The sequence below is a fragment of the Stylophora pistillata genome, chromosome 11, assembly GCF_964205215.1.
Source record: "Stylophora pistillata chromosome 11, jaStyPist1.2, whole genome shotgun sequence".
Lineage (NCBI taxonomy): Eukaryota > Metazoa > Cnidaria > Anthozoa > Scleractinia > Pocilloporidae > Stylophora > Stylophora pistillata.
In genome coordinates this window covers 20,734,716-20,757,558 of record NC_142529.1, presented here as the reverse complement: position 1 = coordinate 20,757,558, position 22,843 = coordinate 20,734,716, and the positions used below count along the sequence as shown (strand labels likewise).

At 38.5% G+C, this 22,843-nt stretch overlaps 1 protein-coding gene across 3 annotated transcripts in view; it reads left to right on the top strand.

The window, feature by feature from the left end:
- Nucleotides 1-28: 28 nt before the first annotated feature.
- LOC111340451 (uncharacterized) overlaps nucleotides 29-22,843 on the top strand; it is a 38,336-nt gene continuing 15,521 nt past the window's right edge. For 2 of the 3 annotated variants that reach the window (XM_088739783.1, XM_088739784.1), the window contains exons 1-15: nucleotides 57-733; nucleotides 1,019-1,117; nucleotides 2,781-3,011; nucleotides 4,138-4,403; nucleotides 5,035-5,212; nucleotides 6,635-6,739; nucleotides 7,001-7,105; nucleotides 8,205-8,293; nucleotides 8,917-8,994; nucleotides 15,573-15,838; nucleotides 16,158-16,250; nucleotides 16,884-17,015; nucleotides 17,649-17,795; nucleotides 19,738-19,864; nucleotides 20,690-20,834. In XM_088739783.1, the coding sequence (XP_088595909.1) occupies nucleotides 156-733; nucleotides 1,019-1,117; nucleotides 2,781-3,011; nucleotides 4,138-4,403; nucleotides 5,035-5,212; nucleotides 6,635-6,739; nucleotides 7,001-7,105; nucleotides 8,205-8,293; nucleotides 8,917-8,994; nucleotides 15,573-15,838; nucleotides 16,158-16,250; nucleotides 16,884-17,015; nucleotides 17,649-17,795; nucleotides 19,738-19,864; nucleotides 20,690-20,834 (2,639 nt within the window). In that variant the 5' untranslated portion in view covers nucleotides 57-155. Of the gene's footprint in view, nucleotides 734-1,018; nucleotides 1,118-2,780; nucleotides 3,012-4,137; nucleotides 4,404-5,034; nucleotides 5,213-6,634; nucleotides 6,740-7,000; nucleotides 7,106-8,204; nucleotides 8,294-8,916; nucleotides 8,995-15,572; nucleotides 15,839-16,157; nucleotides 16,251-16,883; nucleotides 17,016-17,648; nucleotides 17,796-19,737; nucleotides 19,865-20,689; nucleotides 20,835-22,843 lie in introns of all 3 variants that reach the window. The other variant, XM_088739781.1, reaches the window with a different exon arrangement.

Sequence of the window (22,843 nt, the reverse complement as noted above, 5' to 3'; positions counted from 1 at the left end):
GAAGATTAACGGAAGGAAGTACTGGAGAAACAAGCTATACCCACGCAGATCAACAGTAACTCGGGGGTACCCAGTGAAGACTTGAGCGCTCACTAACCCCCTCCTACCTCACGTTACGGATTGTGGACCCCCTGGTTTACAAGTTTTATGGAGCTATGGCGAATAAAGACATCGAGAAATTTTGCAAAGATGGATTGCTCCTTAGAGATTACCGGAAACATTACGAAGAATTTTTAACTGGGGTGAAAGCAGCTAAAAAATGGAAAAATACTGTGTGTAAACTTGAAACGTGCCATGTCACATACAAGTATCGAAAGGCGTTACTACTGGCGTTTATTGACAAGAAGAAGGCAGAAAACTTCAAATTGACCGATAAAACGATAGAACAGTTTTTTCACGAACTTAAAGGCTTCTCATACGCAGAAGAGGCTGCAGACAAATGCGAGGAAAATGAAAGCAGAACTTATAATTGTCTTGCTAACATTTTTGATCGGGATGATTTCAAGGTAGAAGGTGTTGTTGTACGAAGAACAAACCAGGAAGCATGGATTTTGGTGAAGAAAACCTGCTCATCTAATGGAAAACAAGAGTTTGAATACATCGAACTTCTTCTCGACCTGAAGAATTTCGGCGCAGATGATGTCAGCAGAGCATTTCTTAAAGTGGGCGACATTCTTGAGATTTCAGTAGGTTTCAAAGGAGAAGAAATAGCTCTGGAACCAGAAATAATTTGGTATGTGGAGTACGTAGTATTTGTGAGCAGATAACATGATCAGGAACAACACTGCGTAACATATTAATGTAAATTATGAAAAAAAAATTTCCATCGAAAGAAGTCTCTTATTTTATACTGCAGATGAATTAAAAGAGACTTTCTTAAAGGAGAATTGATTTTAATTAGTAACAAAATACTTTCTACGTTGGGCAGGGGGGTAGTACCACAATACATTATACGCCTTCTTCTTCTACTGAATGAATGGTAATTAAAATGTTGATTTTCTTGCTTTCTCTTTTTCAGTTGTTACGAATTATACGAGGAAGAGATGAAGACATTTTTCAAACATCTACACATGGTAGAAAGTGATGGATCATCAGCTATTGTAGTTGAGTTGCTGAGGTAAAAAATATCAATGAATATCCCTAGTGCAAAGTAATCAAGCTTATTTTGTATTTCCCCACTATATGCTCTTACAATGGCTGGATTTTTAATTAATTACTAATTAAAGATCCATTTTTGCTAATCAGATGGAATATTAAATACTTCACACCATCCAATTGAAATCTTTGTTCAAATTCAATACTTAACCTGCCATTGGACTATCTCGTTTTGTTGAAATCATTAAATTATCTTAAATAGGGTTGAATATCAGTAGTTTGCATTTTAATTAGTTATTTATTCCTGCAGTCTCTAATATTCTTAGGAAACAAGGACAATTGATTTTAACATAACAGAAAAAGTGATGTTTACATCACAGGATCTTTTATTGCAAATAGCTTTTATTGCACAATATTTAACAATTATTACATGACTCGGGCAGTCAGAGGGCCAATAACTAAAATCAACCAATCAAAATGCTCTATTGCCAGTCAATATTCTCTCAGTATTGGACCAGGCACTGTCCTGAATGGTCCCGAATGATACAGCACTTGTGTCCCTTTGAACTTCAGTCATATAATAAATCTCTTATTAACCAAGCTTGCTCGGGACCGTACTGGAAGAATATCAGCCCTCGGTCTTTTTTGTATGGACCTCGCTGCGCTCGGTCCGTACTGTCAAGACCTCAGGCCAATATTCTCCCAGTGCGGCCCTTGCGCTTGGTTAATAAGATATACGTATACACTGAAGTGGAGTTGGTAGTGGTGGACATTCATGGAACTGCATGGCCACCAACACTGAGGTGAACAGTTATATTAATGACACGAGTGGGATAACACAGCACGTGTGAAAAGATGATTTTAACTCACTTTTTCTTTTTTAGGTGCAAATCTCACTTGCAACAATACTTGGGTGTGAATAGCAAAGAATAATTGGAGTTTGAAAAACCAAAATGTGCCTTTATAATGCTATCCCCCATTTAAGTATAAACTAAACTGATGTTATTCACTGAAAATTCACTCCCTAATTTAGTAAAATATCAAGCTTCTTTGCTCTAAATTCAGTTTTTGCAGATCTGTCTTTTTTTTTTATATACATGTATATGGGTATTCTTTTGATTTCAGGCAGAGTTAATCACTCTCCTTTTAAAATCACTAAGTTTCCCACCTGGAAGGGGAGGCCAGGAATTGAAATTGGGTATATATTCCCAATTCTAATGTAAACTGCATGCACAAGCAAGCTAGCCTTTCACAGCTAGGTTGCAGTGATATATATATTTTATGAACACATTTTTTTCCTCTTTTAGAGGATATTTTGTTTCAGTGCATTTACCACCTCTTCTAGTGTCACATTTTTGTAAAAGATTTTTCACAGTTGACACCTTTCTGAGACTAGCCTGCTGACCTTTTTTTGCTACCACCTGAATTTTAAGAAAAAACTTTCAAGTCCAATGCAGTGATTCTCAAACCCTAAAATACAAGTAACTGAATGATATTGATTGATCTCTGTACAATCATGTATTGTACTCTTTAAAACTTATCAGAGGCCCTTCATAAGTGTATTGTAAGCAAATTGAATTTGGAATCCTTTTCTTTTTTTTTTTTGTTTGGCTAATTTTTAGCTGTTGAAACAAATTTGTTGTTGTGTTTGTTTTAACATAATAATACACTCTCATTCTTGACAGGTGTCATGCTTTTTGGGAATACATCCTACAGCATTCTTGGAATTATAGCAACCAGACAAAGGAAAATTTTTCCCACGACATCTTACTTATTATTGATAAGATATGCTCCAGTAGTCAGAGAGGAATGTTACCGCCTGTTCAGGGAATCGTTCAAGAATTTTCAAAGACTACCTTCTTCAAATATGTCCTTCCTGAAATAGTTGAGAATATAGCCAAAAAAAGTTGTGGCAGGTAACATTGAGGGTATTTAAAAAGTGCTATGCAGTGTTTTTCTTCTACCAGTAGATTAAAGAAAATGGTGTATCAACAATTTTAAACATATTTTAATGGTATTTTATCTTTAGTTACAAAATAGTGTTTGAGGTCTGATAACAGTTTAACTTAGTTTACAAAAACTATGACCTAGTGTCATTTAAATTTTTTCTGGTCAATAGAAAACATGGACTGGGTTTGAAAATTAAAGGACACCATCTTATGGACTGGTATAAAACAGGAATATAGCTATGGTGCCATAATAAAATGCAGAAAACAAACTACAAACTTTCATAGTTTCCTCTTTATTTATTAGGTATATTTGCTAGTAGTTTGTGGTGTGCATCATTATAAGTCTGAATTCCACACCCTGGTCCATGCCTTTTTTTACTGTAGTTGCTAGTGTTTTAAACCCAATCTCTAGTCAGTGTTTTAATCCATTTTTGACAAACCCGAACATTTGAAAATGAGTTACCAGAGGTAACAAAATGCAAAGTCACGAATGCTTCTGCAGAAAATGGTTTGTAACTAACAAGTATTATTAAAAACTGGATCATTGGGTAATGCAATTGAAAACTTTTTATTGGCTTAGCCATTATGGTATATGAGTCAATATACCATAATCTAATATCTGTACATTGTAACATCCGTTTTCTTCTTACAAAATAAAGTTGAGAAGATATGTCTAATATCTTGGGGGCATTTTTGTTAATAAAACAATTATTCCACTTGTGTTTGTTGGATATGGGATGATTATAGCCAACGAGGCGCTACGCGCCTCGTTGGCTATCTATTATCTCATATCCAACGCACGCTCGTGGAATAATTGTTAATTAGGTGATTGTATATTCTCAGAAACTAATGCTTCCTACATCTGTAGCAAGGCAATTTGTGAAAATCAATCGTGTTAGGATCCTTAGCCAATACAATTATTTGTACCTGTATTCTGTCGAGCAAAACATATTTCAAGATGATACAACAACAATTTATTTGTTACTAACTAGCTAAAAGACTGTGTCATTTTGTGTCAAATATTAAAGTTTTAAGTGTCAATAACAACAAACCATGGTAGTGATTTTGTTTTCTCGAATACTTAAATTACCAGTGAATCCTTTAAAGTGGTGCAGAATGTTCTAGAACATGTCCTAAATGTTTCACCTTCCTCTGGTCGAAGAGTTCTACCAATGGCAAACGTTCTCGCAGCAAGTTTAGTGAGCAGCTCCAGTGGGCAATGTGCTGTGGATTACCTGGCGAAGCTATCACTCATGGTTGCCATTGCAGTGCCAGGAGTGCATGCAGATCTTGAGGCTTTGTCGTGGAGAGAACTTCCATTGCTGCCGCTGAGTGAAGAAATCCATAAAGATTCAAGAGGTAAGTGCACAGTTTATGTAGATATTTTTTTCTTTAAACTAGACCTGCCAACTCTTTGCTAGGCTTGTGCAACTGCCACTCAAGCTGAATCACAAGGAAATCTTAGAAATAGAGAGAGAGGTTTTTTTGTCCAGTCACAAGGGTGGAACAAAGGAAAAATTCTGAGTCCCAATGAGGAATTGAGCCTCAGACCTTCAGATTCTGTGGTCTGATCCTCTACCACTAAGCCACAGATACTCTATGGTGAGCAAGGCCCATTTTGAAGTTCACATAATATGACATGTGTCCTGCATACTGCTAGCATTGGTAATGTTGATAGCGTCCTGTTTTTACCATGCTCAAAACTTACCAACTTTCTTATTCTTTACAAGGACATCTTAGTTTGTAGCTGGGTAAAGCAAGCACACATGAATGAGACATATCCTATTTTCTGTGGTTTCAACTTTAAGCTATCTTTTCCTCATTTATCTACCAGTGGACAAGTTAAACATAAATCCAGATTTTTTAATCTCCAAAATTGTATGTCCTCTATATAATGGCCATGGCCATCACATTTATGATGGATGGTGCATTTAATCAGCAATTACATGATAAACTTTTTGCTTTTTCTTGATTTGTCTATGGATTGAAGAAACTAGAACAGCTGACTTACCAGTGATCAAGAAAGAAGGGAAGTACCACTCAGAAAAAGAATACCTGAACACTTACTTCAGACTTCTAAGAGCAGAATGTTTTCACAAGTTGAGGGATGGAGTTTCCAAGTTTCTGAGCAAAGGAAAATGTGATTCCAGGGATGTGATGATTTATAGGTGGGAATAAGTTTTCTCCTTTGATTTACAAATTTATGAGCATGTGTTAAGTACAACATGAACATGAACAATAGACTAACCTCACTCTGTACAATCCCATGAATAGCTGTTTTATTAATTGTAATTTAACATACCGATCTGGAAATCCGTGGACTGTTTTTTGTTGAAAAATTAGTTTGGAATGACCAGTAGTTCCACTGCTTCTCCTTCATCCTCATTATCCTCCTTGTTATCCTCTTCAACTTCATCCTCATTTTCATCCTCATCTTCATTCTGCTCTCTATCCTCACCCCTATCCTCATTCCCATTCTCATATCCATCATCATCCTACTCCTCCCACTCATCTTCCTCCTCACCTTCATCTCCATCTCCCCTTACCCTCTCCATGTCATCTTCCTCTTCCTCTTTCTTTTTATCCTTCTTGTCATCATCATCCTCCTCTTCCCTCTCATCCACCTTATCATCCTTAACCTCACCCTCATCCTCATCCTGCTCCTCACCCTCACTCTCATAATCATCCTCCTCTTCCTCATCATCTTTCTCCTCCTCACCCTCATAATTATTCTCACCCTCATCCTCCTTCTTTTCTTCCTCTTTCTCCTCCTCTTCCTCCTTCTCATTGTCCACCCTATCTTCATCCCCTCATCTTTATTCTCCTCCTCCTCCTCATCTTGCTCTTCACCCTCACCCTTTTCCTCCTGCTTATCATCATCTTCCTCCTCCTTGAGTTCATTTTTCATCTCCTCCTTATCCTCCTTTTGCTCGTCCTTCTCCTCATCCTCGGCCTCACCTATATTCATCTCGTCTTTTTCCTCCTTATCTCTAACCCTAGCAAATCCTCATCCTCTTCCCCTTCTTCCCCATCCTAATGCTCAGCTTCCTCCTCCTCATCCTCCTCCTCCTCCTCATCATCATCCTCCTCCTCATCCTCCTATTCCTCCTCATCCTCATCTTCATCCTCCTCTTCATCCTTCTCCTCCTTCTCACCCTCCCCCTCCTCATCCTCCTCCTCATCCTCCTTGTCATCCTCCTCATCATCCTCATCATCCTCCTCCTCATTCTCCTCATTCTCCTCCCCCTCCTCATCCTCCTCCCCCTCCTCATCCTCCTCCTCATCTTCATCCTCCTCCTCATCCTCCTTGTTATCCTCCTTCTCATCCTCATTATCCTCCTCCTCATTCTCCTCATCCTCCTCATCATCCTCATCATCCTCCTCATTCTCTTCATCCTCCTCTTCTTCCTTATCCTCCTTGTCCTCCTCCTCCTCCTCTTCCTCCTCCTCCTCATCCTCCCCCTCATCCTCCTCATCCTCCTCATCATCCTCATCCTTCTCCTCCTCCTCCTCCTCCTCCTCATCCTCCAATATCTTATAACTATGTTATACCTTGCTAGTAAAGAAATAATGATTGTTATTATTTTTAGGATTACTCTGAAAGGACTACATACTCTATGCCGAGAAAACTGTCCAACCCCCATGTCAATTGGATTGCAATTTACAGTTGATTCAGAGGAAAGGATTGACTGGGGGTAAGCAATATGTTAATTTTTAATCTTTGTTTACATACGATGTCAGTTATAAGATGATGATAATGCTTATGATACTAGACAGTACATTTGAAGTAAACTGATGATTATGAAATAAATAGTTGAAGTATTGACATCTGATTGTTGTCAAACATATTTGGTTCATACTTAATTACACCACAACACGATGGGCTGAACTATTTAAATTAGCAGGTGTCTAGATATATTTGTATGTATAAATTTGAGGTGTGTTGTCTGTTACAGATCTACAAATTATCTAGTCTATGGAAATCTACTATGCATTTCTTGCGATGGCTCATTTGAACAGCCTGTTTGGGCTGTAGTGGAAAAGGTATATCATGAACAAAGGTTAGCTTTTTTTTGTGCTCCCAGAACTAACTTTTATGTTAAAGTTTCATGCATTAATTTTCAATTATACCTGCAGGCTGTAGTTTTGAGATGGTCAAAAATGCAATTGGGCAAAAATGATTTTTTTTCTCCCAATGCAAATAATTCGAGATTTGTTGAATTTTTTGCAGTATAATTTATTAAGTTATACTGCTTTTATGGAAGCAGTTTACAAAATGATTTGCATATCATGCAACCTTATTAAATGGGATGGTACCTTGATCTAAATTTTACTATTTCTCAAAAAAAGTCCAGCATTCTTTGGTTGATGTTCCAGGGTTGTTCCAAATATTTAAATCCAGAAATTAAAAGGGGGAAATGATACATCCTTACAATATGTCTAAAAATCAGAAGGACTTTTATTAATTTTCCTTCAACAAAGATGAGAGAAATGCAGAATAGCTTTAAGCAATAGCTGCTGTAACACAACTTTGAAGAAATGAAATAAAATGGATAGTTAATTATTGCTAATAATAATTAGCATAACAATTAAGTGCTCACATCATTGCAATAAGGTTGTCATCTTTTTGCTGCAAGTTTTATTCTGACTTTCACTTGCATAAGTTGACTGGAGTCAAATCAGAGATAAGAGAGCAAAAATTCTTTTAAAAGCTGTATTATTGACCACTTTCATAAATGGCTGCTGGATTAATATTCTTTTGTTTAAATTTAAATTAGCCTTTCTGGCCTCGCTTGAGATAATTAATGTATTCTTTTGAATTTTGTACTGGAGAACGAGGCCAGAAAGGATAATTTTAATTTAAAAAAAAGAATATCAATCTGGCAGCCATTTATGAAAGTGGTCTATTGTGGCTTTTATTCCATGCTCAGGAAATTTTACGATAAGAGCAATGAAAAGTGTTCCAACACAATGGAAACACATAGTACAATGATTCATTAAATAAAAGAGCATGGAAAAGAAGTCAATAATGGCTGGAAACAGAGGCTTTTTCAGAAAATGGGAAGTGTTTGAATGTTCATGTCGATTTTTCTTTAAACTTAGCGGTAAAGATGAAACAATCCCTTGCCTTTTTTTGTGGCTACTTCTGTTAAATTATAGAGTTATGTGGGTGACACTCTGTGGTGATAAAACAAATAACATATCAGAAGCAGAATTTGTAATCCAACTACAAGGAATTACAGATAGTGGTGAGTAAATTAAAGATAAGAGTCAGAATTGCTGCCTTAATTGAATGCCTTGGGTTTAAAGCTCATTTCATTTTTTACTGACAACATTAATTTTATAATAGTGTGAGGTACAATTATGTTGTCTTGTTTACTGACTTTATAAACAATTCATCTCTGAAAAATTGACTAATGTTGTTACTTAATTGACACCTAGTCGTGGGAAGCACATGCCAAGAAAAATTATACCATTCCATGCTTTTGAGCGGGTGGCAGCTTTGAATAGCTAACTTAGCAACCTTTATGACTGATGGACGTTTTCCTATAAATTCAAATCTCTACTTGCAAGGTAACATGAAGAGAGGTCAAATATTCCCTATTTTATTTTCGACAAAACTACTTATTATACAACACATGAATGCGTAATTTTTCAACCTTTCTGCAGTCAAATTACTCGCCATTCAGCCTCATGTTAAATATTGTGGCAACTACTTTTCAGGCTGTAATTACACAAGTTATATCGAACACGGAGTGGACTGCTTGTTGTTGATTTATGCAGTGCTTATGACCTACGCGTTTTTCAATACATCAACATGTGTAACATGATTTTCACTCTTTCCTTTTTCTTATTTGGATATCTTTAATAGGGAAAGAAGCTTACATGGCTGAAAGCCAGACATTTTACTTGTCTTTTGGTCCAGCTATGGATATTTTGCAACACAAAGGTACATTATCATAGCACTGTGTTATTACAGTTATCAATCACCACTAGCTAATAAAGTCTTATGATATCTTTAAGTCATCCAATAAGGTCCAACGTGAGTGGGGAAATTTGCATTCTGCATCTTACTACAGAACATTAACCTGAAAATAATCAGAATTGTTTATGGCAATTTGCTTAGTTCTGGTATGTATGTATGTAATGTATGTAATGTATGTATGTATGTATGCAATGCATGTATGCAATGCATGTCTGCAATGCATGTCTGCAATGCATGCAGTGTCTGCGATGCATGTATGCAATGCATGCAGTGTATGCATGCATGTATGTATGTATGTATTTATATCTTATTAACCAAGCGCGAGGGACGTACTGGGAGAATATTGGCCTGAGGTCTTGAAAGTACGGATCGAGCGCAGCTAGGTCCGTACAAAAAAGACCGAGGGCCGATATTCTTCCAGTACGGTCCCGAGCAAGCTTGGTTAATAAGAGATTTATTATACGACTGAAGTTCAAAGGGACACAAGTGCGGTGTCATTCGGGACCATTCGGGACAACACTTAGAGAATATTTTAAATATATCAACAAAGTTGAAATGGTAAATTGGCCACCGTAACGATTACAAAAGCTGACGTTTCGAGCGTTTGCCCTTCGTCGGAGCGAATAGAGGAATTGTGGGTTGTGTGTGCTTTTAAAGGTAGAAAATGGAGCTACGTTATTGGTGGGAACATGGCAACGAGAAAAACATGAATAAACGTCAGCTTTTGTAATCGTTACGGTGACCAATTTACCATTTCAACTTTGTTGATATATCCAAATTATTTCGTTACTCCCACCGACGCAGCCCCAAACAGTTTCTTTCGAAACTATCAGCCTTTATTCACTCAGAGAATATTGACCAGCAATAGAACATTTTGATTGGTTGATTTTAGTTATTGGCCCTCTGACTGCCCGTGTCGTGTAATAAATACATTTAATCCAAGAGTTTGTTATTCGGTCATTTATTCCCTCCTCTGAGTTTCATGCTTCATGCGAAGCAATCATCAGGCGGCTCTTAGAAATAACAGTTACAATCAGAGATATTTGAAAATACGCGATAGTTTCCAAGATCGTTGCGTGAAGCGCGCGCGCGATCGTCGTTATTTAAAAAGAACATTATTTTTTTAGTAGAAACTTCCTAGCATGTCTACAACCCGATGCGAGCTCATTTCTGCTGTTAAGAGTCGACATTTCTGGTCTGCACAAAATGAAAAACTTCTCTCACAAACATAAATTACATCTCTTATATACATTCGAATAGGACCTAGCCCGTTTAACTTTGCGCCATTTGATTTCATACGCAATTTTCCTATCTTTTAGGCTCCATATGAACTTACTCAGTTCCGTTGCGTGTCTATACCGCTCATTACGAAAAGAACACATACGGTTCCTGTATCTTAGTTTAAAGGCAGTGTCACAGAGTCCGATATATGTTTCCTTCGTGGCTGTAGTTGTGACTTCAGCCTGGTAGATGACATTTTCCGCGTTGCAGCCTTCCATTCATAAGGCAGAAGTTAGGTTTGCGGCAATTACAGCTCTTCTTGTCATCGTTGGTGCGTGCTGATTTGTTAATTAAAGCTTTGTTATGATTGTTGTTATTGTTTTGATGTTGCTCGTGCAGCTGTAGCTTAGTTTTAGTGTGTTGCGGTTAAAAATTTTATGAAGGGGTTAGATTTAGGGAAATGCTAATCGATAAGTGAAAGGAAGTGTTTGCTGACGTTTGTTGCCACGTTCATGCTGAATGGCGGATTAAACCACAAGATGTTTCTTTGCAACGTATTACGAGAGCGGGATGGCTAGCTTGGTGTGTAGGAGAGCTTATGGTGATAGCCACTTTTGTCGAGTGCCTCCTGATAGATGCGCTGTCTAAGCATTCTTTATCTAATGATATTTCGGATAACCTTTTGGTAATGGATACAGGGACGTTCCTCAGTATGGATGGTGGGTGGTTAGATTCTTTATGGACGTATAATGGGATGTTGCCCTTCTAAAGGCATTAATGACTCGTTGATGTTGCCTGATGAGTGTGGTCAACCTTAGACCATACGAAACAGGGCTGCCGCAGCAATAAAACGATGAATCATTCCTGAAGTCCTGAACTGGTTTGATTTAATATACAATGCTCCTTCAAGAGTTGAGCGCTCTTTGAAATCCATTCACCACAACGAAATAGTAAAGAGTATATATACAAACAGACTAGGGGAAATCGTGGCTGTGAAAAAGGGCTCGATGCGGGTTGCAGAGCGTATATATATGTATATATATATATTATGAGAGGAAAAAAGGACGTAACTACATTTCCCGACAAGCCTGTTTCGTGAATCGCTTCACTCTTCAGGGGATTAAACCCCTGAAGAGTGAAGCGATTCACGAAACAGGCTTGTCGGGAAATGTAGTTACGTCCTTTTTTCCTCTCATAATATTTATTCTGCTCTGCTTCAACGTATTGAGCACTGTTCCACGCGAAAATCGACTTGCAGACTTCTTATGTATATATATATATATATATATATATATATATATATATATATAGTAGTAAATGGACTACTCAAGTGACGCACATATGGATTTTAATACAGCCTGTTTCGTAGACCAACACAAGTTGATCCACTCATCAGTTAAACTCCATACACACTGAGGCATCGTGACGGTTAACTCTAACTCAGCAACGTGATCACATGGCATTGTTTAAAAATTCAAATCTTGAAAACCGTGCGCGCGCCGATAATAGCGTTAAGAATACCTCAGAATATATTTTCGCCGATGTCTACAATTGGATATTATTTCACTTCGCTTGTTTAAAGAGGCTTCATGTGGATAAGACAAGATAAAAAATTTCTCAGTGAGAATTGAGCTGACATCAGGTTGCAGACATGTCAGGAAACTCCTGTTAAAGAACCTAACGTTACGATAGCGCGTGCAGTATGTTGCGCGCGCATGTATACATTGTTTCGTCTTTTAAATTTTGGTGGATTGTAACCGTTATTTCTGGCAGTTGCCTGACGATTGCTTCGCAAGAGGCATGAAACTCAGAGTTGCAGTAAAAGTTCAAGTAACCTAATTCTTGAGGTATAATTATATATATATATATATATATATATATATATATATATATATATAGATACACACATACATATATGTTCACTATCTTTCCGTGTTACAAGATTCTCGGCTCTTCTGAGGTCTTGAGAAAGAACAAAGAAAGATTTTTTATTTCGAAATATTAACCTGTTCTTATTGCTTTGAAATTACGCTAATTGGGAGCTAAAAAATCTGTCTGATATAAAGCTTTGTCTAATATCTTGGGGCCGTTTTTAAGAAAACAATCATTCCACTCGCGCTTGTTGGATATGAGATGATTATAGCCAACTCGTTGCTACGCGCGTCGTTGACTATATATCATCTCATATCCAACGCGCGCTCGTCGAATAGTTGTTAAATATATATATATATATATATATAATTGTTATATATATATATAGCTCTTTGGCATACAAAGCTTTGCTTTCATGTCCAAATTGAGCACTCTATCTAGGATGAGTCATTGCCGTTGCAATTGCGCATGCTCGCTGGTTTACTCTAGTTTGAGCACTCTGGCATAGCTTAGACGATACCACAAAGGTTGGGTCGTTTGGGGTGACCGTCTCGGTTCTCCCCCATCCTAGCATTAGCACTGCACTGATGAGGCCCAGAAGGCCGAAACAGTACTGTCTGCAGTTAGTTATATATATATATATATAGCTCTTTGGCATACAAAGCTTTGCTTTCATGTCCAAATTGAGCACTCTAACTAGGATGAGTCATTGCTCTGCAATTGCGCATGCTCGCTAGTGTACTCTAGTTTGAGCACTCTGGCATGGCTTAGACGATACCACAAAGGTTGGATCGTTTGGGGTGACCATATTGGTTCTCCTCCATCCTAGCATTAGCACTGCACTGATGAGGCCCAGAAGGCCGAAACAGTACTGTCTGCAGTTAGATATAGCTCTTTGGCATACAAAGCTTTGCTTTCATGTCCAAATTGAGCACTCTAACTAGGATGAGTCATTGCTCTGCAATTGCGCATGCTCGCTAGTGTACTCTAGTTTGAGCACTCTGGCATGGCTTAGACGATACCACAAAGGTTGGATCGTTTGGGGTGACCATATTGGTTCTCCTCCATCCTAGCATTAGCACTGCACTGATGAGGCCCAGAAGGCCGAAACAGTACTGTCTGCAGTTAGTTATATATATATATATATATATATAACAAGTTAAAAGGCCTCGAGCCAACAGTGTCGCCGCGCCAGAAGGATCCAAAGGGATTCACAGTCCAAACTTCGATAAATAGTAGGAAAAATATTGTAGTACACGAGGACGGACAACTTCGAGCTAAGAAAGACATATACTCAAATAAAAAGTCTAAGAAAGTTTAATAAAATACGTTTCGGTCCGAGACCTTCATCAGTTGTAATACAATGACTTACAAATTCCTTAAATAGATTTATGTAGGGCGTGATGACACATATAGACAAACACAGTAATTACTACGCGAAAAATTATCACAATAAAAAGAAATGGAAAAATTGTCGAATCCACTGAAAGTGTTAAGGAACCAGCGTTGACTTGAAAGGGTTACCCTTCCAAATTCAGGGTTACCCTTTCAAATTAGTGGATGACCAGTTTCGTAAGGCCTCTACCATACCTAGAAGTGATCTACTTAGGACTCATGCCAGATCTAAGAGGAAATTATTCCCATTTGTGACCACATTTAATCCAAATTTACCTGATGTAAGTCGCATCATTAAAAAACATCTGGGTATTTTGGAATCCAATCCCAAGTTAAAAGAGCTTTTTCCTTCAAATTCCATCATAGCATCCTTTCGCAGATCTAAAAACCTTAAAGAACTGTTGGCACCATCCCGTTATGGCCCTAACATTGAAAGCGAAGGGGTTGCTGAGGTCAAGGGATGTTTTAAATGTAATAGAACAAGATGCGATCTCTGTCGCAACTAGGTTGAATCTAATTCCTTTTTAAGTTTTCAAACAGGCAAGAGTTACAAAATACGATCGAAACTTTCCTGTGATTCTAAGAACATAATTTATTTGGCCTCGTGCAAGCAATGTCGCCTACAATACATTGGTTCCACAACAAATGACTTTAGAGTTAGATTTCGCAAGCACAAGTCTGCTATGGTCACTAAGAAAAAGACCTGTGAAGTAGGGGTACATTTTAGTAAAACACCACATGATTTAAGCGATTTCTCATTCCAATGCATTGATCAAGTGCAGGCGACAGTAAACAATTCAGGTAACATCGAGAAACTTCTAATTACCAAAGAAGCATATTGGAGCGCACAGTTGTTCTCTCTGGCACCCTTCGGCTTGAATAAGCGCCAGGAATTTCACTCCGAAAAAAGAATAAACTATAATTAATGCGGAGAATTTTTTCAAATTGGGCGGGCATCAAAGGTCCCAGTCTCAGCGTTGATAAGGAATTTTAGTACAATTCTCGCCTTTCAAGTCAACGCTGGTTCCTTAACACTTTCAGTGGATTCGACAATTTTTCCATTTCTTTTTATTGTGATAATTTTTCGCGTAGTAATTACTGTGTTTGTTTATATGTGTCATCACGCCCTACATAAATCTATTTAAGGAATTTGTAAGTCATTGTATTACAACTGATGAAGGTCTCGGACCGAAACGTATTTTATTAAACTTTCTTAGACTTTTTATTTGAGTATATGTCTTTCTTAGCTCGAAGTTGTCCGTCCTCGTGTACTACAATATATATATATATATATATATATATATAAAGTGTGACTTGATTTTCGTAGAACAGTGCTCAATACATAGAAGTAGAGCGAAGTATATATTGTGGGAGGAAAAAGACAAGTAAACTACAAGTTCATCCCTACAAGCCTGTTTCGTGGTCGCCCACTCATCAGGGGATTTAATCTACAATAATAATCTCATTAAATCCCCTGATGAGTGGGCGACCACGAAACAGGCTTGTAGGGATGAACTTGTAGTTTACTTGTCTTTTTCCTCCCACAATATATATATATATGTATGTATACACACATATATATACACATACACATGTATAATAAGCGTTTGGTCTGCTAGCTTCCAAGCAGTAATGTTCAAGTTGTCCATTTCCACTTTGCTGTTGACTTTATCAAGTGCAAATTTTGTTGGAATTTTTAATTTGTTGAGGTCTTAGAAAGATCCTACGCATTTGTTTTCCAAGACTCGATCCTTACTTATTGATTGAGTGGGAGGCCGGACGGTTAACTAATTTGGCTCGAGGTCATGACGTACGGACCAGGCGCGTAAAATTTTTTTTTTTTTTTTTTTTTGTAAGAAGGACATACAAGTGCCCTAGGGCCGGACCGTCTTCTCCAGAGCGGCTTACGTCAACCAGTCCAGCCCTACACACGCCAGCTTTTATATAGTTTTCTGTGGGATTGCGCGAGCGGAGCCAGGCGGGTCATATGATGTACTCCATTTGCTTTTGTTAGCACCTACGTTTGTGATTAATTTTTGACGAATGTTTTCCAGATTCTGTTCCATTCAAAGAGTTCCTAGTGTATCCAGAGGCCAAACGCATGTGCCAAGCTGACTACATTAGTAAAGTAAAAGCTCCTCCTGACTGGGCAATCATATTTGAGTCTCCACCAAAGTCACGTGACCAAGATGAGTCTTCAGTGTACTCACTTGTGGATGACTTTGAAAGGATAAAATTTTCAAGTACCAAGGCAAAACTGGATGATACACAACGTGATGCAATTGACCTTACATTTAAGAACAAAGTGGCCTTAATTCAGGTATGATTGCATTTTACTGGTTGATATTGTTGATATTGTTGATTACTTAAGGGAGATCATGTCTCGAAAGTAACCAAGGAAGAAAAGCTTTCAGCTTGCGTTTTGCAGATCTCACGCATATACCTTGATAAAAATCTGAGAAGGGTGAAAAATATCCTATCCCGCAATAAAATTCCCAACATTTGACTGCATTGTGGATAATGCTTTGAGTAGTTTGATTGAGAAATCATGGTAAATTCCGACAAACACTATTTTTGTAATTTTTGAATAAAAATGGCTTACATGTAGCAATATCCTTAAATTCTTATTTTTCATGTAGGGACCTCCAGGAACTGGGAAATCTTTTGTTGGTGTGTCTCTTGTTCATCTTCTGCTATCAATGTATGTACCAAAGACATTTGGACCCATTTTGGTAAGTATTTGAAGTATATTGAGAATGCAATTCACCATAATCTCTCTGATCAACCCCCTCTTAATTTTTAACCGTACCCGTTCTATGAACGGACAAAATTAATCATGCCTCTCCCCTCTGTTGAACCCGGCCCTTAGGTGGACAATATTTCATCTGATATGGTATATGCAATGCACTAAATGGGAAAACAGGGCCTTTTGTATCTGTGAGTAGTTTGTTATATGTTTGTTAGGTGTATATGTACTACGTCGACTTGGTACTTGTCGATAAAAGAATTAAAAGGGCACGAAAAGTAAAAAGTGAATCTTTAGCAAAAAATTTCCCAAGGCGTGACCCTGAAAGATTCATTGCGATCGTTTTCAGTTCCGTAGAGGCTAGGTTCCCATAATTGTTACGATATGCTCACAAATCGAGGTAAGAGCTCAAAATGGTGTGACATACACAGATCTTGAAATGTTTAAAATGGGTTTTTAGCCTTTGTAAACGCCGCAGCGAAAACGATCAACTAGGATTCGGGTGGAGAAGTCACCTGCTCTCGTATCTTTTCCTCTCAATAGATTTCTGTGGGCTATAGGTTTGCTAATGTGTTTTTTTATCTTTTCTCACCCTTGTATTTTACGGGATTATTCAAAGGTTGTCACTTACAAGAATAATGCGTTAGACCATTTCCTTGAAGAGTGTCAAGGTTTATCACCTAGGCCCAGGATTATTCGTGTTGGAAAGGGATCAAGCTCAGATAGGTTGAAGGACTGTCTCTTGGCTAAGGTAAGATTTGTTGGATCTACCAGGCTGCCAGGCCGTTTGAAACTTGATTTACAGTAATCTTGGGTTAGCTGTACACAAAAACAATTCATTGCCTTGATGTTTGAATTGGGATTAGTGCCGAATGTTCTTTGAACGACTCGGTTAAGCTATCTATGTAGTTGCAACACGTGGTATTCTGAGGGACAGATAAGAGAAGATCGAGATCAAAAATGAACCTTTGAAACGTTTTGCTCAACCGAGCCTTTTCTTTAAATGACTGAATTTTGACTATTTTACTCGCCATTCCTTAGAGTTTTCACTTTATTTTTTCGTAGTAAGCAGTTTACGTGGAGTTGAAATTTAATGCATGCCCGTTAGCATTAGCCTCCAAATAGGCCCTCCTTAAAAGCGTTGCGGCGTCAGCTTTGTATTTCGCTCACGTGAAGGGATGGTGCCTTAATTGAGCAAAGTGAGCCGGCGAGAGGTCTGTAATGGCTTGGCACTCCTTATTAGTGCCAGACCCCTTAAATTACTTACAGGCAAAGAAACTGCCAGGAATAAGCCTGCGTGTAGGGTACATTTTTACTCTTAAAGATACGTAAGGAACTCTTTGATATTTAATTTGAAAGTTTTCCTTTTAAATTACGTCTAAAGGTAAAGTTAAAGTTTGTGTGGTCCGAAGTTCTCAAAACGCACATGGAAAAGCTTAGAGTTCAACTGCAAAGTATGCAAGATCACGTGAAGGAGGCATACTTGAAGCTTCAGGGTTCCTGGGTTTTTAATGTTGAGATGTTCATCCAGGTGAGGATCTATGTGTTAAAGTGGCAGTCAAGATATGAGATTGCGATTCAGTAATTTCAAGTGACAAAGGATGGTCTTAAACACAATTTTTAAAGGCTGAATTTTTTTAAGGCCTCTTTTTGCAGTCACTTAAATTGCCTCCCAGTTAGCTCAATTGGTAGAGCGCCGGATTGTTGTGCGGGAGGTCGTGAGTTCAAATCCGGCCGGACCAACACTCAGGGTCTTTAATTAACTGAGAAGAAAGTGCTGCCTTTGTAATAATATCTGCAAATGGTTAGACTTTCTAGTCTTCTCGGATTGGGACGATAAATGGATGTCCCGTCTCCTGCAGGGTTGGGGTAGGAGACGTTAATTTCCCATACACGAGATTACTGTGTGATGGATGTCCTCCCTGGGGTGGGATGGGTGGGTAATAAAGGGGTTAGGTGTCAATTGGAACGAAAGTTCTGTTCCTTTCTCCTGCCATTCCTGTGGCGAATAAACTAAACTTAAACTTAAACTTAAACTTAAACAATCCACCTACGAGAATCATTTCTTTGCTTAATGATATTAATCTGGTTCCAAGTCCCGTAAACAAATATTCCATGAGCGTGCGTTTGGTATGAGATGATAACTAACCAAAAAGGGACATAGCGCTTACTGGAGTTCGCTTTAACCAATCTCGTAGCAAACAAGCACGAATGGGATGATTGTTTTAGAAATTTCATTAGACCCTCTGAACGTTTGGATATTTAAAGCTTTTTTAAGGTCCGCGACAGTTGTCGCAAAGCATTTCCATATATGGTGACTCAGAATATGGGCTAATAACCGAAGTTGAGCTAACCAATCCAAGAACCCCAAAAAGCGATATTCGAAGTAAAAATTTGATAATTTCTGCATGTCCTTGATAGAGAGTGAAACTAAGGGCAAACTAATGAACCAATAAAATCATGAGATTCTATTTTAAAGTGCACCTAAACCCCAAATTTTTTTTTCACTTAACGAAATAAGCTTATTTTTTGGAGTATTTCTGTGCAAAAATTTTTTAATTTGCTTAAATCTTAAATTTTCTGTGCCTAGTCAAAATACGGAAAATCGGCCGCCATCTTGCCCCACGACCGAGTTTAAAGAGGAATGGCTCTAGCGGATAATGTGACGTCAAATCGAGAACACGAAAGTCTGCTTTTCACACATTTTCACTTGTTTGGGAAGGTTGTGGTCGATATTGTCCGAAATATGCCGACCAGGTGTGTTGTATGAGGAATGTATGAAGCGTGATACCCTCTTGCAAATTTCGCACATTGCTACATCCTCCTACAACACACTTAGTCGGCATATTTTCGGACAAAATCGACTACAACCTTCCCAAACAAGCGAAAATGTGTGAAATGCAGACTTTCGTGTTCTCGATTTGACGTCACATTACCCGCTAGAGCCATTCCTCTTTAAACTCGGCCGTGGGGCAAGATGGCGGCCGATTTTCCGTATTTTGACTGGGCACAGACAATTGAAGATTTGAGCAAATCAAAGAATGTTTGCTCAGAAATATTCCAAAAAATACGCTTATTTCGTTAAGCGAAAAAAAATTTTGGGTTTAGGTGCACTTTAAGCTAACATGGCTAAGACTATCGTAATGCAGGAGAACACAAAATGTAGATGACGGCATGATTTAAAATTGACGTATTGCATGATTGACGTACATGTTCGATTGAAACTCGATGGAAGACGGTTGGTCGATGGTGGATAAGCAGGAGTCTGTAACTCATTCCCCCATCAAGTAAGCGATGAGGCTGGGATTTCATTTTAAGAGTCTTGCATTCCCCCCAATTTTAATATAAGTTCTGATTGTATAAAGGGTGGATAATGTTGTTATACGATTACTATTTGGCGGAAGGTAGAGTTTGTGTCCCTCTTATCCACTCTGTAAATTAAATTTTTCAATTGGTGGCATTTCTCTTTTAAGACAGCCAATGAAAAACAGGTTAGGGCACTCCTGGTAAATACGGAGATAGGATCAATTGACCAAGCTGAGGTGGACAAGCTACTCAAAGAGAGAAACATGGACGGATCGTATAAATCACACTCGAAAGGTGCTGAAATATATTATCTGTTAACTCTGTTTACTTAGCCCAAGATCGTAGGTAAGAAAATGGCCTGCCGGTCGAGGAAGCCATTCAGCTGGCTGTGTCCCGTCTTTGGCAACATCTTGATTGTGGGGCTACCAAGCTCTGAGTTTACAAAATGGCGATCCGAAGCTGAGAGAGAGAGAGAGAGAGAGAGAGAAACTATAGATAAGTTAAGACCAGGGCATTCAAAGCAATACTTCATTTCACCTTTAACAATTTTGCGGCTTAGATGTAGTTCGGTATTTATTTTCGCCTTTTTGTTCAAACGGCAAGGTATATTTCACTTAAAATGTAAAAAATCAAGACTCGTCTGTCGAGCGATTACCAGCCAACATTCAGCCGGCGATTGCCTCTTTCTCATCCGGCAAATTTCGCCGGCTGCCGGTGCTTAGGGACAACCCTATTGACATCTGTATGTTTTCTCAAAAAATATTCTTTTTCTTTCTTTGAAAAGAATTTTAGAACGCAATTGAACTGATGTTCCATAAAAGTGACTCGTGGCGATACTTAATGTTTTGCTTCAATATATGTCAGGGCTCCATACTAACAGTAGCCGACTAGCCCCACACTAGTAGAAATTCAGTTTTAGTTACTGGTTTTCGATTTCCACCACCCAGTTAGGCTATTAAACAAACTGAAATTGTCGTAACATTTCAGTAAGAGGCCACCAGCCACTTGGCTTGTGAGTTGAAAAGGTGAGTGTCGAGCCCTGTATGTCTTTGGTGATATCATTAGTTTGTTCGTCTGACTTCCTTAATTTCAAGAAAATCTCTGTGTCTTTTGTTATAGGGCTTATAAGAGAAGCACTAGAGCAGTGGCTTCCTCCTCAAGAGAAATTTTATCGGTTTGCCAGTGAGAATGGATTCCCAGGAGCGAGTGGCAAGCCGTCACACTCAGTTACTAACGAAGAATGCACAAAGTCACAGCGTGCAAGGTACTCATGATGCTTCCTTTTATTATTTTTTGACAGAAACAGTGTAAACAGAGAAAATTTTTGCGAGACACTTTCGGTTACTTACCCTGAAACGAAACAAAACTTATCTGTATTTCCAATGAATGCAGCTTTGCTCATTGGTACTGCAAAGGTCGTAACTGCAGAAAGGGAGCGAAGTGCATTTCTCTACATAGGAATTTACCGGAAGGAACCAGTTTCATTCTAGTTTAACTAAGGAAATAACTTACAACAGCGAGAATCACGCGAATTCTCTTAATTCTTTTTTTAGAGTGACTTAAGAGTCCGAAATTTAGAGCAGCTATTCGTCAATGCGCATGCAAATTTAATGTGTATGACCAGAATCTTGAGGCTAGACGCCATGTTTTCACCGGAGTTGTGTGACAGTCATACCGTTAGCGCATTGCGCAAACTTTTACTTGCCTGGCGCTCTGCAAGTCTTCAAAATTTGTTTGTTGATAAAGTGGGGAAGAAAGTGCTCGGAAACTCATTCAAGATTTGAAGACATTTACATGTCAGAAACGTAACGCCACGTTTTCCTATTTTGCTGTGAGGCAAAAATCTTACGAACTGAATTTTTTTGCCGGTTATATGCAGAAAGCGGAGCAACGCCATAGGTGGGAACATGGCGACGAGAAAAGCACGAATAAATTAGTGGATAAATAAGAGTGCCGATTTGAAAGATAAACTTTTGTTGAAGAGTTTTGCGGCTTTCCGTGTTACCTAAATGTAAGGAAAGACCGCAGATTGCCATATGTTGCTTCGAATGATTAGGTAAATTAAAGTGTCTAGCGACTGGTTTTGATGCGTCCTTGTCATTCCTTTCTACGTCGCGAAGGTGTTCTCGGGATCGGTCACCAAGTCGTCTTTCTGTTTCGCCGATGTAGAACTTTTTGCAATAAGTTCAAATTATGCAATTGATCATGTTGGCGGAGGTGCACGTGAAGTGATCGGTGATCTTAATGGTCGCTTGGGTCCCGATATTTTCTCAGCGTTCTGAATGAAAGGACAAGTTTTGCATCGTGAGCGAGCGCATTTAAAAGTGCCGGGTTGGTCATTCTGACCAATAAATTGCCAAGTTTTTGTCGCATTTGAATGAAATAAGTGGAGGTTGCGAAAAGATAGTGCCAGTCCCTGGATCGTTTTGAAGTAATTTAAAGTTTTTAAGAATAATGGATTTAACTGAGTGGTTATGAGGATGAAACGTGAGAGTGAATGGAATGCGGTCAGAATTTTCCCTCTGTGCGTTTGTAGTGCTGACTGTCGAGCAATAAGTTGGGTGCTGTGGTGACCTGCTTGAACGACAGAAACAGGGTAACCAGGTTTTTCGAAAAACTGGCACATTGACTCTGATGTGTGGTGGAAATCAGAGTCATCACTACATAAACGACGAAATCTTAGAAACTGAGAAAAGGGAATGGAATTCTTAACATGAGATGGACGCGAAGATGAATACAACAAGTAACTATGTGAGTCTGTAGGTTTGTAATATACACTTGTGCATAAACCGTTGCCTTCAATTGAAACTTTGATATCTAAAAATGATAAAGAACTGTCGGAAATTTCCTTGGTATATTTTAGAGCCGGGTGTAAAGAATTGACTGCGGTTTTGAATTGAGTTAGCTCCTCTCTGGTCGAGGAGGTAGCGCCTATACAGTCGAATTCAGGTTTGGGGCCAATGTATTGGTTAAAAAAACTGGTGTTCAAAAAACCTACAAAAAGATTGGAATAGCTGGGTCCCATTTTGGTACCCATGGCTACGCCATAGGTGTGAGCACTAGTCCAGCTAAGCGAAGTAAGGTTTCAGAGTTAAGTTCCTTAACAGTGCGTTGATCAAAAAAATGTTTGAAGGCCAGAAGACTTTCGCCATTAAGAATGACAGTGTAAAGAGATTTAATGTCCTGAACTCTACCTAATCATTTTAAGCAACGTATGGCAATCTGCGGTCTTTCCTTATATTTAGGTAACACGGAAAGCCGCAAAACTCTTGA